Raw genomic sequence first — 15406 nt, forward strand, 5'->3', positions numbered from 1 at the left:
CTCCTCTGTAACTTGTCCAATTCTTGGCACATAACAGACCCTCAACACTGAACTTAATGGAACCATCTAATTGTGAGTGATCCTGGAAGATCTAGCCCAAACTTCCCAACCCACACTGTGTTCATTTGGACTGGGATTTGACAGTGGATTAAGAGATCCATCCCCTAAATAGATCTATGGCTTGCAAAGTGACTTGGCCCCCCTTGCCTATTAGGATGACCTAGAAGTGGGCCAGACCCTCAACAGCAGGAACACTTGTTAGCCCAGTAATTCCACCTGCCAAACACAACTGTGCCCAATAACCTCTACTTTTACATCTACCCCTGCCGCCTTTTCCCTTTAGGATAGTGGTTGTCAGCACATGGTCCATGAACCCCTGGAGTGTTTAGGGACAAAACTACTATAATAATACTGAGATGTTATTTGCCTTTTTAACTGTGTTGACATTTGCACTGATGATGCAAAAAGCAATGGTGGCAAAACTGCTGGCAACTTAGCAGGAGTGAGACAGTGGTACCAAATTGTAGTAGTAGTCATTGCATTCCTTCCTGCCATGCGTTTGCAATTTAAAAAAAAATGCCAGTGTGTAGCCTAAAAAAAAAAAAGTAAAAATAGGGCTTCCCTGGTGGTGCAGTGGTTGGGAGTCTGCCTGCCGATGCAGGGGACACGGGTTCGTGCCCCGGTCCGGGAAGATCCCACATGTCGCGGAGCGGCTGGGCCCGGGAGCCATGGCCGCTGAGCCTGCGCATCTGGAGCCTGTGCTCCGCAACGGGAGAGGCCACAACAGTGAGAGGCCCACGTACCGCAAAATAAAAAAAAAAAAAAAAAAAAAAGTAAAAATAGAATATAAAATGCCAGTGTCAATTAAGAACATCCTTAATGAGGAAGTACAAATTAATAATTTTATAAACTCTTGACACTGGAATACAGATCTTTTTACTATTTTGTGTGAAGAAATGGGAAATATGCATACAATGCTTCTGCATACCCAAATATGATGTTTCATAGTTTCTAAGAAAAAGCACTTGTGCAATTAAACTGTGAGCTCAACTCACCTTTGTTTGTTTTCAAATTAATAGACTTTATTTTTTTGAGTAGTACGGACAGTTCCCATACACCCCTCATGCTCTCCCTGTTTCTCCTATTACTAACATCTTGTATTAGGGCAGTATATTTGTTACAACTGATAAGCTAATAGTGATATTATAACTATTAACTATATAGTTATATTAATAACTATATATTATAACTATAATCATGGTTTACATTAGGGGTCATTCTTTATATTATACATTCTATGGGTTTTGACAAATATATAATGACATGAACTCACCACGACACCATTAGAGTATCATACTCTAAATAGTTTCACCCTTCTAAAACTCCTCTGTGCTACATTCTTCTCTCCCTTCCTCCCCCCCCCCATGCCTGGCAACCACCAATCTTTTTGCTATCTCCATAGTTTTGCCTTTTCCAGGTTATCACACAGTATGTAGCCATTTCAGATTGGTTTCTTTCAGTTAGCAATATGCACTTAAACTTCCTTCATGTCTTTTTGTGGCTTAATAGCTCATTTCATTTTATCACTGAATATTCCATCATATGGATGTGCTAGTTGATTTTACCCATTCACCTATTGAAGGACATTTTGGTTGCTTTCCAGTTTGGGCAATTATAAATAATGCTGTTGTACATTCACGTGCAGGTTTTGTGTGGGCATCAGTTTTCAACTCATTTGGGTAAATAACCAAGGAGCACAATTGCTGGATCATATGGTAAGAGTATGTGGAGCCTTGTAAGAAAATGCCAAAACTGTCTTCCAATGTGGCTGTACCATTTTGCAGTCCCACGAGTAATGGAAGCAGAGTTCCTGTTGCTCCACATTAAGAGGCTCTGCATTTAAAAGAGCTGTGTAACTCAGTGAAGCAATGTTTTCCAAATGACCATGCGTGTTTTACAAAATCATGCGTGAGTAAAAGGTCCATTCAAAGCGCAAGATACACCAATGATTTTAACGTAATAGAGCATAAAGTTCATTATATGATTTTCAATTTCACATCTGACTAACCTTTAAAAAACGACTACTTGTAAGTTTTGGTGTGGTACAAAAGAATATCCAGTTATCTAAACAGGCTATTAAAATGCTTCTCTTGGGCTTCCCTGGTGGCGCACTGGTTGAGAGTCCGCCTGCCGATGCAGAGGACGCGGGTTCGTGCCCCGGTCCGGGAGGATCCCGCGTGCCCGTGAGCCATGGCCGCTGAGCCTGCGCGTCCGGAGCCTGTGCTCCGCGACGAGAGAGGCCACAACAGTGAGAGGCCCGCGTACCGCAAAAAAATAAAAATAAAAAATAAAAAAAAATAAAATGCTTCTCTTTTTTCCAACTAAGTATCTGTAAGGCCAGGTTTCCTTCACATACTTCAATCAACACCATTTCACAACAGATGGAATGCAGAAGCAGATACGAGAATCCAGCTTTCTTCAATGAAGCCAAACATCAAAGAGATTTGCATGTAAAATAATACTATTCTCATGTATTTTCTTGGTATGGAAAATATACTTTTTCTCTTAAAAAGGTTATTTATATAAACATGTAATGGGTTTATTACTTTTTTCTTTTAGTGAATCAATACATATTTTAAACATTTCTCAGTGTAAATTTCCAATACGGTAAATATGGGAAAATATAACCCATTATAAACAAAAAGCTCTTTAGGGTTCTCCATAACGTGTGTATCAGTGTAGAGGGGTTCTGAGACTAAAAAATGTGAGAACCCCTGGTCTAAGATGCCTTCCTCTGATCCTGCTGGTCAATCCCAGTGCAGAGAATTAGATGTTACAATGCTGTTCAAGACTCACCTCTCAAGACTTTCCTTGATCGACCACTCTATTCATTGCCCCTACTCTGCATACCCTCTGCAGCTATGTTGTTCCGGTTTCCCCTGCTGCTTTCAAACCTCTGGTTCATGGCAGGTACTGGAAGAAAGAATAAAGAAACTTGCACACAGTCTCTAGACCGGGGCTGCCCTTCCATGTGAGTCCTAATTCGGCGGGAACCTCTCTGGGAAGAGTCTGACATTTGCGCCCTCGCTGCTCACGTCTGGAGAGGCCTAACGGGTGCGGGGAGTGACCCAGGGAAGCTGCGGGATCTCGGAGTCTTCTTAGGTGGAAAGCGCGGAGAGGGATCGGGAGGCCTCAGGGAAGAGACTGGTCATTCGGCGGAAGAGAGGCAGGCCCGGTGACATCTTCGCTCCTCCTGGGTCACAGGGGAGACCGGGGCCTGACCACGCCCCTTCGCGGCCGCTTCGCCCCGCCCCAAGGCTCCTCGCTCCGCCCTCTGCCGCCAAGCAGGGAGCCGGCGCGGCCGACTAGGGCTCTTCACGACAGTCCCGGCACTTTCCGGCCGGCCTCGCGGGTGCTGTGGTGTCGGGGAGGCGGGACTTAGGGGAGTTTTCCCTCGCGACGCCACCTACTCGGACGCTGTCTCTGTGGCCGACCTACCTCCCCGAGGCCATGGCGGTGTCTGCTCGGTCTGCGCGGTCTCCGCCCGACTCAGGTAGGGTCAGAGCCCCGCCTTGTGGCGGATAGAGAGGGGCGCGGGTTTCAGAGGGGTGGGGGCCGGAGGGCTTCCCTGTGGGACCTGGGGAAGGGAGCCTCCGATGGGAAGGAGCCGTAGAGAGAGATTGCAGTCTTCGGCTTCGGGGTAGTGATGACATTCAGGACGCTTTGCGGCTAGAGGGCTGCTGTCTGAGAAAGGTTCTGGGGCATTGGGGGATCCTGGAGGAGGGGCTGCACTGCAGGGATGTTTCGGGTAGTCGGAGATCAGTGGGAGAATCCAGGTAGGCAGAAGACCTGGGCCTGTGATTTCTGTGATTTGAGGAGGAGCCTATTTTAAAGCATCTCCATTCCCATACGCGCACCCACAACTTTCTCCAATTATCGGTTGCAGATAAAGTACAGAAAGATAAGGCTGGACAGACCTCAGGGCGCCGTCAGGGCAGCCGAATGGGGAAGCTCTTGGGTTTTGAGTGGACAGATGTGTCCAGCTGGGGGAAGCTGGTGACCCTGCTGAATAGACCAACAGATCCTGCAAGCCTGGCAGTCTTCCGTTTTCTCTTTGGTAAGTCCAGTTTCTGGGAGGGGCCAGCGTGGTTGGGGGTGGGAAAATGACAATCGTCCCTTGTCCATTTCTTGGATACTTACTTGCTTAGTGGACTTACCTTCCTTTTCCTAAGAACTGAAGTTACTGATATCCTGGAAGAGGTCGTTGTGACCCAGTTTTGTCTCCGGTTAGGGTTTGGAGACCAGAAATGCTTTGGTCTGAGGCTATAGGAAATATAGAGGTAGAGGAACAGGAACCCATTTTATTTGTGGCATGAAGTTGCCCAGTAAGTATGCTAAGGACTAGACTTTAGAGAAATGGCAGGGGTGACAGGGCAGACATTTAGGCTGTGACTCCCTAATCCAGATCTTTCTAACTCATAGGCCACAGCATGTATGTTTGGAATGGGTTACAGATATGCTGAGATATTAATCTCTGTGCTTGTCAACGGGGAGTGAGTTTGCTCTCCAGGGGACATTTGGCAATGTCTGTAGACATTTGTATTTGTCACATCTTGGGGGTGGGAGGGAAGGGAATAGGTGGTTACTGGCATCTACACAGAAGCCAGGGATGCTGCTGCATGACCTATGAACCACACGGTAGCCCTCCCAGCAAATAATTAACCAGGCCAAACTGAATAGTCCTGGGGTTGAGAAATCTTGCCTTAACTGGAGATGCCTTCCTGGCCTGAGTACCCCTTCTCTTTGCCCCAGCGTGCTGGCCAGACACTGCTCTGCCAGGTGTGCCAGGAAGTAAAGGAGGTTGAGGAGCACCACCCCAGAGCACTTTCTGTAGCCAGTAGGACAGACCTTTACAAATATTGCTATCAAAACCTGAACAGCTTTGATCACATTTTGTACACTTCTTTCATTTAATCTTCTCTGAAACCCTGCAAAATATTATGAGCCCCCTTTCACAAATGGGGAATTGGCTCGGTGAGGTGCGGTGGCTGTCTGAGATCACACAACTGGCATAATGCCTAGCACGGAGTAGGCGCTCTGTGATTATTGTTGAATGAATTCTTTCCGGGGTTTGGAAAGAAGTCTGACCCTGGAGCTGGGTGTGCTCGACTGTATTCCAGCGTGTTCCACGGCTCGCTTTGCTAAGGCCTAACGGCCCCCTCCCCCTCTGCCTTCTCAGGGCTGATGATGGTGCTGGACATTCCCCAGGAGCGAGGGCTCAGCTCCCTGGACCGAAGATACCTGGATGGGCTGGAGGTGTGCCGCTTCCCGTTGCTGGACGCCCTGCAGCCACTGCCACTTGACTGGATGTATCTGGTCTATACCATCATGTTTCTGGGTGAGGGAAACTGAGGAGAGATGGGAGTATTGACTGGCCTACCCAAAACCCAGAAATACAAAGCATGCTGGTGAATGACCAAGGTCTCGGGTTTCTTATTTCACTTCCTCTGTGACTTATAATTTCATCCTGCTGACCTGTGTGTCATCTGAGCTGTGACCCCGTAACTCTGTTTAAAATGTTGAAATAACATTTAATTGAAATTTATTTTCACCCGGTTATAAAATGTCTGATGACCTTTCCTAATCCTACCCACAGCCTGTCCCAGGGGAGCTGGGCCTGTAGTGGCCCTCTGACCTCTTAATCCTCTCCCCCACAAATCCCAGGGGCACTGGGCATGATGCTGGGCCTGCGCTACCGGATAAGCTGTGTGTTATTCCTGCTGCCATACTGGTATGTGTTTCTTCTGGACAAGACATCGTGGAACAACCACTCCTATCTGTATGGTTTGTTGGCCTTTCAGCTGACGTTCATGGATGCAAACCGCTACTGGTATGAGTCTGGGGAAAAGAGGCAGGGGTTGGCTGCGTCAGGATGGTTACCAGAGATAGGGGCCCGGTGAGGTCCTAGAATTTGTCCCAGCAAACGTATTTTCAGCCATGCGTTGCAGAGTGTGGTTACAGGGTGACACTTTGATTTGGATGGATTTGGGAGAGGGAAGGGTCCATGAGGTTGGGGCTCTTGGGGTGACAAAAAAGCAAAATGGCTCCATTCCCACCTCTTCACTCTTTCCCTATCTCTCCAGGTGCCTTGATCTATCCACTTCCTGTAATCCTCTTAGAAGAAGAGAAGAGTAAAGCCAGACATAGCTGTTTTCAGATACTACAAGGGTGGTCATGTGGAAGAGGGAGCAGACTTTCTCTGTGTGAGCCCAGAGGGGCAGAGTTAGAGCCAAGAGTAGAAGTTGCTGTGGGGCAGAGTCATGTCAGAAGGAGAGGGCCCACCAGGGCTGCTGAGCAGTGCTGTCCCGGGAGGAGGTAACCCTCCTCGACCTCTGGCTCAGGTGACCATCTCTCAGGGGAGATGGAGAAGGGATTTGGAGGCAGGGTGGCAGGGCAGATGACCTTTAAGGGTTCTCCCATTATTAAGTGAAAAGCGAGTATGAGCTGTCAGTAACATGAGTATAGGGGGAAAAAAATCTCAAACATTGGATTTGTTGGTGATTTATCAGTCATTAATTAAACTTCTTTCATCAACACACACATGCAGATACTCCTTTTGTAAACCTTTACATTCATTCAGAGTGGCCAGCTGTCATCACAAAGAGGCACTTTTGACAGAATACTCCTGAAAAGTCTCATTTTTATGACTTTTACACAGTTTGAAAAAATATCCATCACTTACTGAAGGCTTTCCACGGGCCAGGCACTATGCTAAACACTTGTTAATTTTTCCACATTATAACCCCATGAGGTCCATAGTGCTGTTCCCATTTTATAGATGAAGAAACTAAGGCTTAGAGAAGTAAAGGACTTGCCTAGGGTCACATAGCATGTAAGAGGCGTAAGTGAGACTCCAGGTCTCCTTAACTACAGGCTCGCATGCTCTTGACCACAAGTGTAAGCTGCCCCTTTCCTGGCTTCTCTGCTCATTCTGTGTCTTCTTGAAAACCTACTTTGCTTCTGCCTCCCCAGAATACATCTAATCTTAGTAGCCTGGTTTTATCAGTTCTTAGCCTAGGTAAGCTGTTAGCAGGTACCCTCTGGCACTAGATCCTAGCATCCATGTCTATGAAGTGTCAGTTTGTCTTGGAAATTGAAACTTGTTTTTAAATGCACTATATATATTTTCATACACCTTTAGCTTTTCAAACGTTGCCTCAAATTCGTTCTTTTTCACATTCAGCCATATTCTAGCATTTTAGTCTTGTTCCCAATCTATTTCTTTAGGAGAAACTAATTTGCTAACTAAACGAATGGTAAACACTGAACTTTCTGTTGTTATAACTCACTAGTAATATTTCTGTTGTGACTTGAAATAGTCGTTGTTGCAGTATGCTCATATAATTCTAAAGGACCTCAGAATAGCCCAGAGGACCAGAGAAGGTGTGGGAGACGTCCTGGGATAGAGAGAGCATTACACTTAAAAAGCATTTCTACCAGTCCCAAGGTAGAAATGGGACTGGACTAAGAAGCTGTCCTCCATCCTTCTCCCCCTCGCTGCAGGTCTGTGGACGGCCTGCTGAATGCCCGGAAGCGGAACGCCCACGTGCCCCTTTGGAACTATGCTGTGCTGCGTGGCCAGGTACAGGATTTCAGGAGAGGGGGAGGTGTTCTCAACAGCCATTGTCAGCACGACTGTCCCACTGCCTGACTACGCTCTGCTCTGCCTCCCTGGATCTTCTCTTTTCCCCCTCTTGCTGGAAAGCTGGGCTGGCTTTCCCATTTCCAACCCCCTAATCTCTGGGGTCTCTCACCTTGTCATAGAAAGAGCCGAGCTTTGTTCCCGCTGGATTAGAATCCGCATGAGGAAAGAGTAACATTATGACTTTCCTTGGTGCCTAGTACTGTGCCTGGCATCTGTAGGATGTCAGGTGAGTGGATATATTAGTTGAGTGAATGGAAGAATGGATCTAGTCTCCCTTGGGCCCTGAACTGGCATCAGAACTGATTTGTGACTGTCTGTAGGGGACAGGGTTCTGACTTTGAACATTCGTTTTGTGTTTGCAGATCTTCATTGTGTACTTCATTGCGGGCGTGAAAAAGCTGGACGCAGACTGGGTGGAAGGCTACTCCATGGAATACCTGTCCCGGCACTGGCTCTTCAGTCCCTTCAAGTGAGCGGCAGGGCAAGAGGCCTCATGTGGCCCAGGTGCAGAGTGGGGGACTTGACTCCCTCAGGTTTGCAGTCACGGCTGCTCTTCCCACTTTGCCTGAATTTGCACGTGTTTCCCTCTGTCCACTCACCTCCCTGTTCTGCGGAAGGCAGAGTTGATGGTAGCAAAAGATCTAGGCCTAGCTGCCCCTGGGAGACTTACAGTGTGGGCGGAAACAAAGGGAAAAGCAGTAAAGGAAAGGAAAGCGCCAGGGCTAGGTGGCTTGGTGAGTGATGCAGTGGCCCCAGCAGTTGCTGTGGTGGTGCCTCTGTCCTCGGGTGGCCACCCCAGCCTCTCGCCGGGACTCCTTGGCCGGCGTGTGGAGCAGATGGGCAGTCGGCGCCCCTTACCCCGACAATACCATTGTTGCCAACTCTTTCCAAAACAGAGCTGCTCCTCTCTGACATCACTCTTCCTCCCATTTCTTCTTTCTTCTTGTTTTACTTTGTTCTTTTCCCTCTTTCCTGTCATCTCCCAGTTCCTAAAGTTTGACACCATGATGGTTAGCCAAGCGTTCCCCTATTACAGTTTCTTCTCATGTATAACCTCCACGACGAACCTGCCCGCCACAACACACACTGCTCCATCAAATTGTGCCCTCGGAGATGCACTCTTGCTTATTACATAGGGTATGTTGAAAAAAGATGGCCACCTAAAGTATGTGGAAATAAAGAGGGGTTGGAAAACCCTACCAGAGGATGTCTTTGTGCAGAGTTCTTCCACCCACCTGCTGGGGTGGATCCTGCAGCAAGGACAGGGTAGCAGAGGTACATCTGCTGTGAGTGTGCCGTGAGTGCTGGTGCCTGACCTTTGACCCTGGTGTCAGCAGATTTGTATTGTCTGAGGAGATGACTAGTCTGCTGGTGGTGCACTGGTGCGGACTGCTGCTCGACCTCTCTGCCGGTTTCCTGCTCTTCTTTGATGCCTCAAGATCAATTGGCCTCCTCTTCGTGTCCTACTTCCACTGCATGAATTCCCAGCTCTTCAGCATTGGTCAGTTCCTGTAGTCTGGTGGGAAATAGGAAACCACAGGTGTGAAGGGGAGGGACAAGCCAGCGGCACGTGTGGCAGTGGGAGGTGGTGACAGGGATGGGCGCCAAGCTGAGCCGGTACGGTCTCTGTGAGATGGAAACAAACAGGGAGGCGGCTGGTGGCTTCCGGGCTCAGCAAGTACGTTATGTAGTAAGTTTCTCCGGGGAGAAATAGACTGGAGTTGAGAACTTCTTTCATCATCAGTGGAGTACCTGGGAAAGGCTGCCTAGGGGAAGAGGGTTGAGGCGATTACCCACGTTTTCCTTCGGGCAAACTCCCGACGTGCTGGTTTTCTCCCTGCTTTTCTAGGTATGTTCCCCTACGTCATGCTGGCCAGCAGCCCTCTCTTCTGCTCTCCCGAGTGGCCTCGGAAGCTGGTGGCTCACTGCCCGAAAAGGCTGCAAGAACTGCTGCCCCTCAGGACTGCCCCCCAGCCCAGTGCTTCCTGCGTGTATAAGAGGAGCCGGGCCAAAGGTGGTCAGAAGCCGGGGCTGCGCCATCGGCTGGGCGCCGCCTTCACCCTGCTCTACCTCCTGGAGCAGCTCTTCCTGCCCTATTCCCATTTCCTCACCCAGGTATGTGTGGGCTGGGGGTTAACCTTGGATAGCCGTGGAGGTGACAGCAACCGAGAGAGAACGGGGCTGGTCTTGCAGACCTCTCTTGGTGGAGGATGGTGTCAGCGTGAGGACCATCGAGCTGATTGCCGCTGCCCTGCCTCCTCAGGGCTATAACAACTGGACAAACGGGCTGTACGGCTATTCCTGGGACATGATGGTGCACTCCCGCTCCCACCAGCATGTGAAGATCACCTACCGTGATGGCCGCACCGGCGAGCTGGGCTACCTCAACCCTGGGGTGAGATGTCTGATGCTGACAATTTACTGGCCTTCAGAGGCCCCCTTGAGCTTTGGGATCTGGTTTGGTCATAAACACAATTATGAAATAAAACACATTTGGGCCCACTCTGCCCTTTCTCTGGAGCCCCATGGAGCGCTTTCTGGTGGGGGTTGAAATAGTGCGATGTCGTTCACTTCCCTGAACTGAGATGAGATTTAGGAAAGGTGAGTACCACTAGCCCAGCAATGAGGAATTCTTCCCGCGAGTTTTGTGTGGTTTTGTTGTCGTTGCTGTTTCTCTGTCAGAACTGGCAGCAGGCAGGGGTGTCTCTGTGCCGTTGGCATTGCATGACCTATCCAGAGGCTCCGTAACAATGAGGTGGGACTAACGTGGGGGTTTGGGGCAGGTATTCACACAGAGCCGGCGTTGGAAGGATCATGCGGACATGCTGAAGCAGTATGCCACTTGCCTGAGCCGCCTGCTTCCCAAGTACAATGTCACTGAGCCCCAGATCTACTTTGATATCTGGGTCTCCATCAATGACCGCTTCCAGCAGAGGTGGGCAAGGGGAGCAGAGAAGGGGGAGAAATGAAGTCCAGCTCTTTCTGCCAAGATGAATACCCCATGCTCCCCAGTGTTGTCTTGCTTGAAAGGCTGTCCTCAGGTGCATGTCCCTGTTGACCTGGTTGTGGGCATAGCTGATTGCTTCCAGCAGGGGGCACCATCATCCTGAAGAAAAGGTAATGCACTTATTCTTTTCGAAGCTGTTATCACAGCTCTTGTCAGGTGGCCACTAACTCCCACTCTTCCCAGTGCTGCAGAATCTCTTTCCCCTCCTCTCTCTGTCCCAAACTGGCCATAACATGCTGACGTAGGCCATTTCTTCTTTCTGAAAAACCCTGTTTCCTCTATCTGGGAACAGTGATGAAAAGAACAGAACCGGAGATGCCAGTGCATAGGTGGCTCTGGCTTCCTTAGAACATGGTTTTCTTTCCTAAGGATTTTTGACCCTCGTGTGGACATCGTGCAGGCTACCTGGTCCCCCTTCCAGCGTACACCTTGGCTGCAGCCGCTACTGATGGACCTGTCTCCCTGGAGAACCAAACTACAGGAAATCAAGAGCAGCCTGGACAACCACACTGAGGTGGTCTTCATCGCAGATTTCCCTGGTACGGAGGAGAGCAAGGAGGCTTTGCTGTCTCCCTCTTGGCTTCGTTGGCCAGGGATATGGCGTGTGATGGAGTGAGGAGGGGCCTCTCCTGGTGGGAGGAAAGTTTTTGAAACCCGAGGTGGGGGGTGTTGGTGAAGGTGTGATTTCTCTGTTCCGGCTGGGGGTGAGTTCACTCCACCATGGGGTGGGTTGGGGAACTTTTGCCCGACAGGGCTGCACCTGGAGAACTTTGTGAGCGAAGACCTGGGCAACACTAGCATCCAGCTGCTGCAGGGAGAGGTAACTGTGGAGCTGGTGGCAGAACAGAAGAACCAGACTCTTCAGGAGGGAGAAAAAATGCAGGTATTTTGCTTGAATTAACAGTGGTAGAGGGACCACCACTTCCCTGGTGGTCCAGTGGTTAAGAACCCACCTTCCAATGCAGGGGACGTGGGTACGATCCCTGGTTGGGGAACTAAGATCCCACATGCTGTGGGGCAACTAAGCCCACCTGCGCCACAACTACTGAGCCCACGCCACAACTAGAGAGCCCGTGTGCCGCAACTACTGAGCCCATGCGCCCTGGAGCCCGTGCGCCACAACTAGAGAGAAGCCTGCGTGCCACAATAAAGGTCCCGCGTGCTGCAACTAAGACCCGATGCAGCCAAATAGATAAATAAATATTAGAAAAATAAAACAAAAACGACAGAAAAAAACAATGGTATAAAAGTTTAGACTAGTAGAGTTGATTTATTACAGACTCAAAATACTTTAACATGACAATAACGCAGTGGGAGCTCAAAAAGCAAGGGCCCCAGGGGGGCTGTGAATAGCCTCATTCAGGGTTCTAGAGGTCAGTTCCTTTGGACTCCAGCACACAAGAAAAAAGATGTCTGGGCCGGGGTACAGTGTAGGGAGGCCATAGGCTGGCTAGGGAAAGGCTAGAGGGTGAAAGAGATCTGTTTCTTCCCCCTCTTTTCAGTTGCCTGCTGGTGAGTATCATAAGGTGTATACAATGTCACCCAGTCCTTCCTGCTACATGTACATCTATGTCAACACTACAGAGCTTGCACTGGAGCAAGACCTGGCATACCTGCAAGAATTGAAAGAGAAGGTGGAGAATGGAAGTGGTGAGTATATGAAGATTTGGGCTGAGATAGCCCGCTTTACAAGTCAGTGTTGTGAGTGAGGATCTAGCCGTTAAAGAATGAACTTGAAGCGTCTAGCTGGGGAAAGGGGAGTTCTAGGAGAGAGAATGCTCTCTCTCTCTCAGTGATTCCTCTTTTTGCCCTCTTTCGGGCAGAAACAGAGCCTCTGCCTCCAGAGCTGCAACCTCTGCTGGAAGGGGAAGTCAAAGGGGGCCCTGAGCCAACACCACTGGTTCAGACCTTTCTTAGACGCCAGCAAAGGCTCCAGGAGATCGAACGCCGGCGAAATGCCCCTTTCCACGAGCGACTCCTCCGCTTCTTGCTGCGAAAGCTCTATGTCTTTCGCCGCAGGTAAGTTTTACCCACAGCAGTACGTGTCTTTGCCATCAGACGTTTGCAGGCTGAGTAACTTTTCTCTGGTGAGGGTAACAGTAGGGACTGTTTCCCAGGAAAGGACAATCCAGTGCTAAATTCCTCCCTTTTGTCCTCTCCATTCTCCTCTCCCTGATTGAATGGGAGAGTAAGTGGTGTCTGATGGCCGCCGTCTTGTTCTGCCTCAGGTTTTCTCCGGCCTCCCTGTGGGTTATTCCTACCCCACCCTGGAGTCCTCTACCAGACTGTATAAGGAGTGGGGTGCCTTTCCAACTGGGATGTTGGGGTGCTTGAGGGGAGAGTCTCATTTATGCCTGGGTGAGGGAGTAGGACCAGGTGTCCCCTAAGGGCTTTGGCTGGAATGCATACTATGTTGAAACAGGAGTTTGGATTGCTGGCTTTTTCCCTCTTTTTCAGCTTTCTGATGACTTGTATCTCACTTCGAAATCTGGTATTAGGCCGCCCTTCCCTGGAGCAGCTGGCCCAAGAGGTGACTTATGCGAACTTGCGACCCTTTGAGCCAGTTGGGGAGCCGAGTCCTTCAAACACAGATTCTTCAAATCCTAATCCTTCTGAGCCGAATGCTGACACTGTCCACTCAGAGTTCTGAGGGAGGCCAGATGTTGGGTACCGATATAGGAGCAGCCAGTTACAAGACCATTACCTATGCAGTGAACATCTGAAAAATTCAGATTTTTTTTACATTTTCTTCCTTATCCATAGCTCTGATAAATTCAGAGATGATAGATTAGAGGAACCAAGGAAGTAAAGCAAGGATAAGATTTATCAATCCAAGGTTGAGGGGCCTGGGAAGTTAAAAAACAACGTGAAAATGTCTTTCTAGGATGAAAGGGTAAGGATCAGGTTTAAAGTGACTGGCTCCTTGGTGAAAGAGATTTAATGTTCCACGATGAAAATAATAGCTGGCTGTTCTCAAGTGCTTGCCATATGCTAGGCACTGTGTGAAGCACTGTTCCAGCATTATTACGTTTAGTCCTTAACGGCCATAAGCCCTATTTTATGGTTGGGGAAACTGAGGCAGAGGTAATATAATTTGCTCATAAGACATATACCTAATAAGGGATGGACTGATGGTTTGAACCTCAAGTCTGTTTTGACTTAAAGGTCCTGCACCCTGCTGCTTGTAGTTTTCAGAATCCTTGACAATAATTCTGAAATAACGTAGCTTAAAATTTGTCCAATTATAAAGTATGATTAGGATGGTGATCAGGTTTCAGATGCACAGAGAATAATTTTCTCTTCACTGCAATTTTGGTTCCTTCTTTGTTCCTATTATTTATACAGCCAGTTTTTCAGTAGCAGTCATGAGCATAGTTAGAATAGCAAAAGTTAAACAAATAACGAAATTTAGGTGATTAGTAGTGGTACTTATCTACAAATAAGCTTAGTATTTAGCATTATTCTAGCCTTTAATGAGCAGGAGGTGATGTAAAGTAAGATTTAACCAAACGTGGTGAGGGATTAGGGAATGTTGACAGTCACTTTGTAGACTTTGGATGTAGAAAGTTTGGATGTGATTTAGGAGGATCCTCAATTCTGTGAAAATTCAAAGGCCTGGCCCTGGGCTAGGAAGTTAGAATGCATAGAGTAATTGAGAAGAAAAAGACAAACAAAAAACAGGCCCTGCTTGGGAGCTCATGGTCTTCCGGGCAAAGACGTCAGTAGACGGGCAGTCCCAGTAACTTTGATAAAGGATCGCATCTGTTTTCAGGCTTCTCTGCATGCTCCACTCCACCCAGTCTCAGGGTTCTTTCCTAGGCAGCTGCCTTTTCACTGGACACACCTGGGGTGATTATGTCTACTCCGTGGTTTCCAGTGATGCTGCTGCTTAGGTTTTCTTTCCTGTGCCTTAGACCTGTGTATCTAGCTAGCTAGCTCCAGCTGGATATCCTACAGAGCTTTCAAACTGTCATAAACAGAACTTGCATTCATCCCCAACTCAGACTTGCGTCTCCTTTATTAGTGAATGGCAACTGTTTTTTGTTTTAACCAAGCCATCTGTGAGTCATCAGCCTTGACTCCTCTTTTCCTCACATTTCTTAAGATTTCAAGTCCCATTAATTCTGCCTCCTACTTCTTGGACCTATTGAATTCATCTCTACCACCTCTGTTCTTTCAGCCTTTATACTGGAATCCAGTTAGGGATAGACCAGAGCAGGGCTGCCATGTAGTTGTGCAGGTTGGGCCTGAATAAGGGCACCCAGCTGAGGCCAAGTGGGGCCTGGCAGTAAGTCCCTCTGATTCATACAAGGCATTTTGTGCGTCAGTGATGGCTGTGCCACAGGGCATCTTGCACCAATGTGGGGGAAACAATGGTTTTCAGTCCTTTTGCAGATCTCAGCGACACGATACACCTTGGCACCATGTCCTTTCCCGCAACTGCTGCCCACACCCTCCTTTTTACTTGGTTAAAAAAAAACAAAAAAAAAACTCTTCTTCACTTCAGGAAACTCCTGCAAAAAGTATCTTTCTTAATACAGGCAAGGATGCTGCTTTCCTCCAGTCTGTCTCATTTTCCAAATGAAAATGTTGGGGTGGGATGAAGAAAGGTGCTAGTCTAATACTGGTTAAGAAAAGCTGTTCACTGGTGAAAATCTGGGTCATTCAGATTTCAGTATTCAGGCCCTGGTAAT

At 48.4% G+C, this 15406-nt stretch overlaps 1 protein-coding gene across 2 annotated transcripts; it reads left to right on the forward strand.

The window, feature by feature from the left end:
* The first annotated feature begins 3449 nt into the window (after positions 1 to 3449).
* GGCX (gamma-glutamyl carboxylase) lies at positions 3450 to 14368 on the forward strand. 2 transcript variants are annotated; one of them, XM_065890749.1, is made up of 15 exons: positions 3450 to 3553; positions 3947 to 4117; positions 5240 to 5398; positions 5725 to 5890; positions 7564 to 7642; positions 8068 to 8174; positions 9043 to 9206; positions 9555 to 9820; positions 9969 to 10100; positions 10489 to 10640; positions 11082 to 11251; positions 11465 to 11595; positions 12215 to 12362; positions 12536 to 12731; positions 13170 to 14368. In XM_065890749.1, exons 1-15 carry the CDS (start codon positions 3511 to 3513, stop codon positions 13360 to 13362), a joined length of 2277 nt encoding a protein of 758 aa, XP_065746821.1. In that variant the 5' UTR covers positions 3450 to 3510; the 3' UTR covers positions 13363 to 14368. The 2 variants fall into 2 exon arrangements, with proteins under 2 accessions (XP_065746821.1, XP_065746822.1); XM_065890750.1 differs by lacking the exon at positions 3947 to 4117 and having other exon boundaries at positions 3511 to 3553; positions 13170 to 13434.
* Positions 14369 to 15406: the final 1038 nt, after the last annotated feature.

Source organism: Phocoena phocoena, chromosome 14 (genome assembly GCF_963924675.1).
Source record: "Phocoena phocoena chromosome 14, mPhoPho1.1, whole genome shotgun sequence".
Taxonomy (NCBI): domain Eukaryota; kingdom Metazoa; phylum Chordata; class Mammalia; order Artiodactyla; family Phocoenidae; genus Phocoena; species Phocoena phocoena.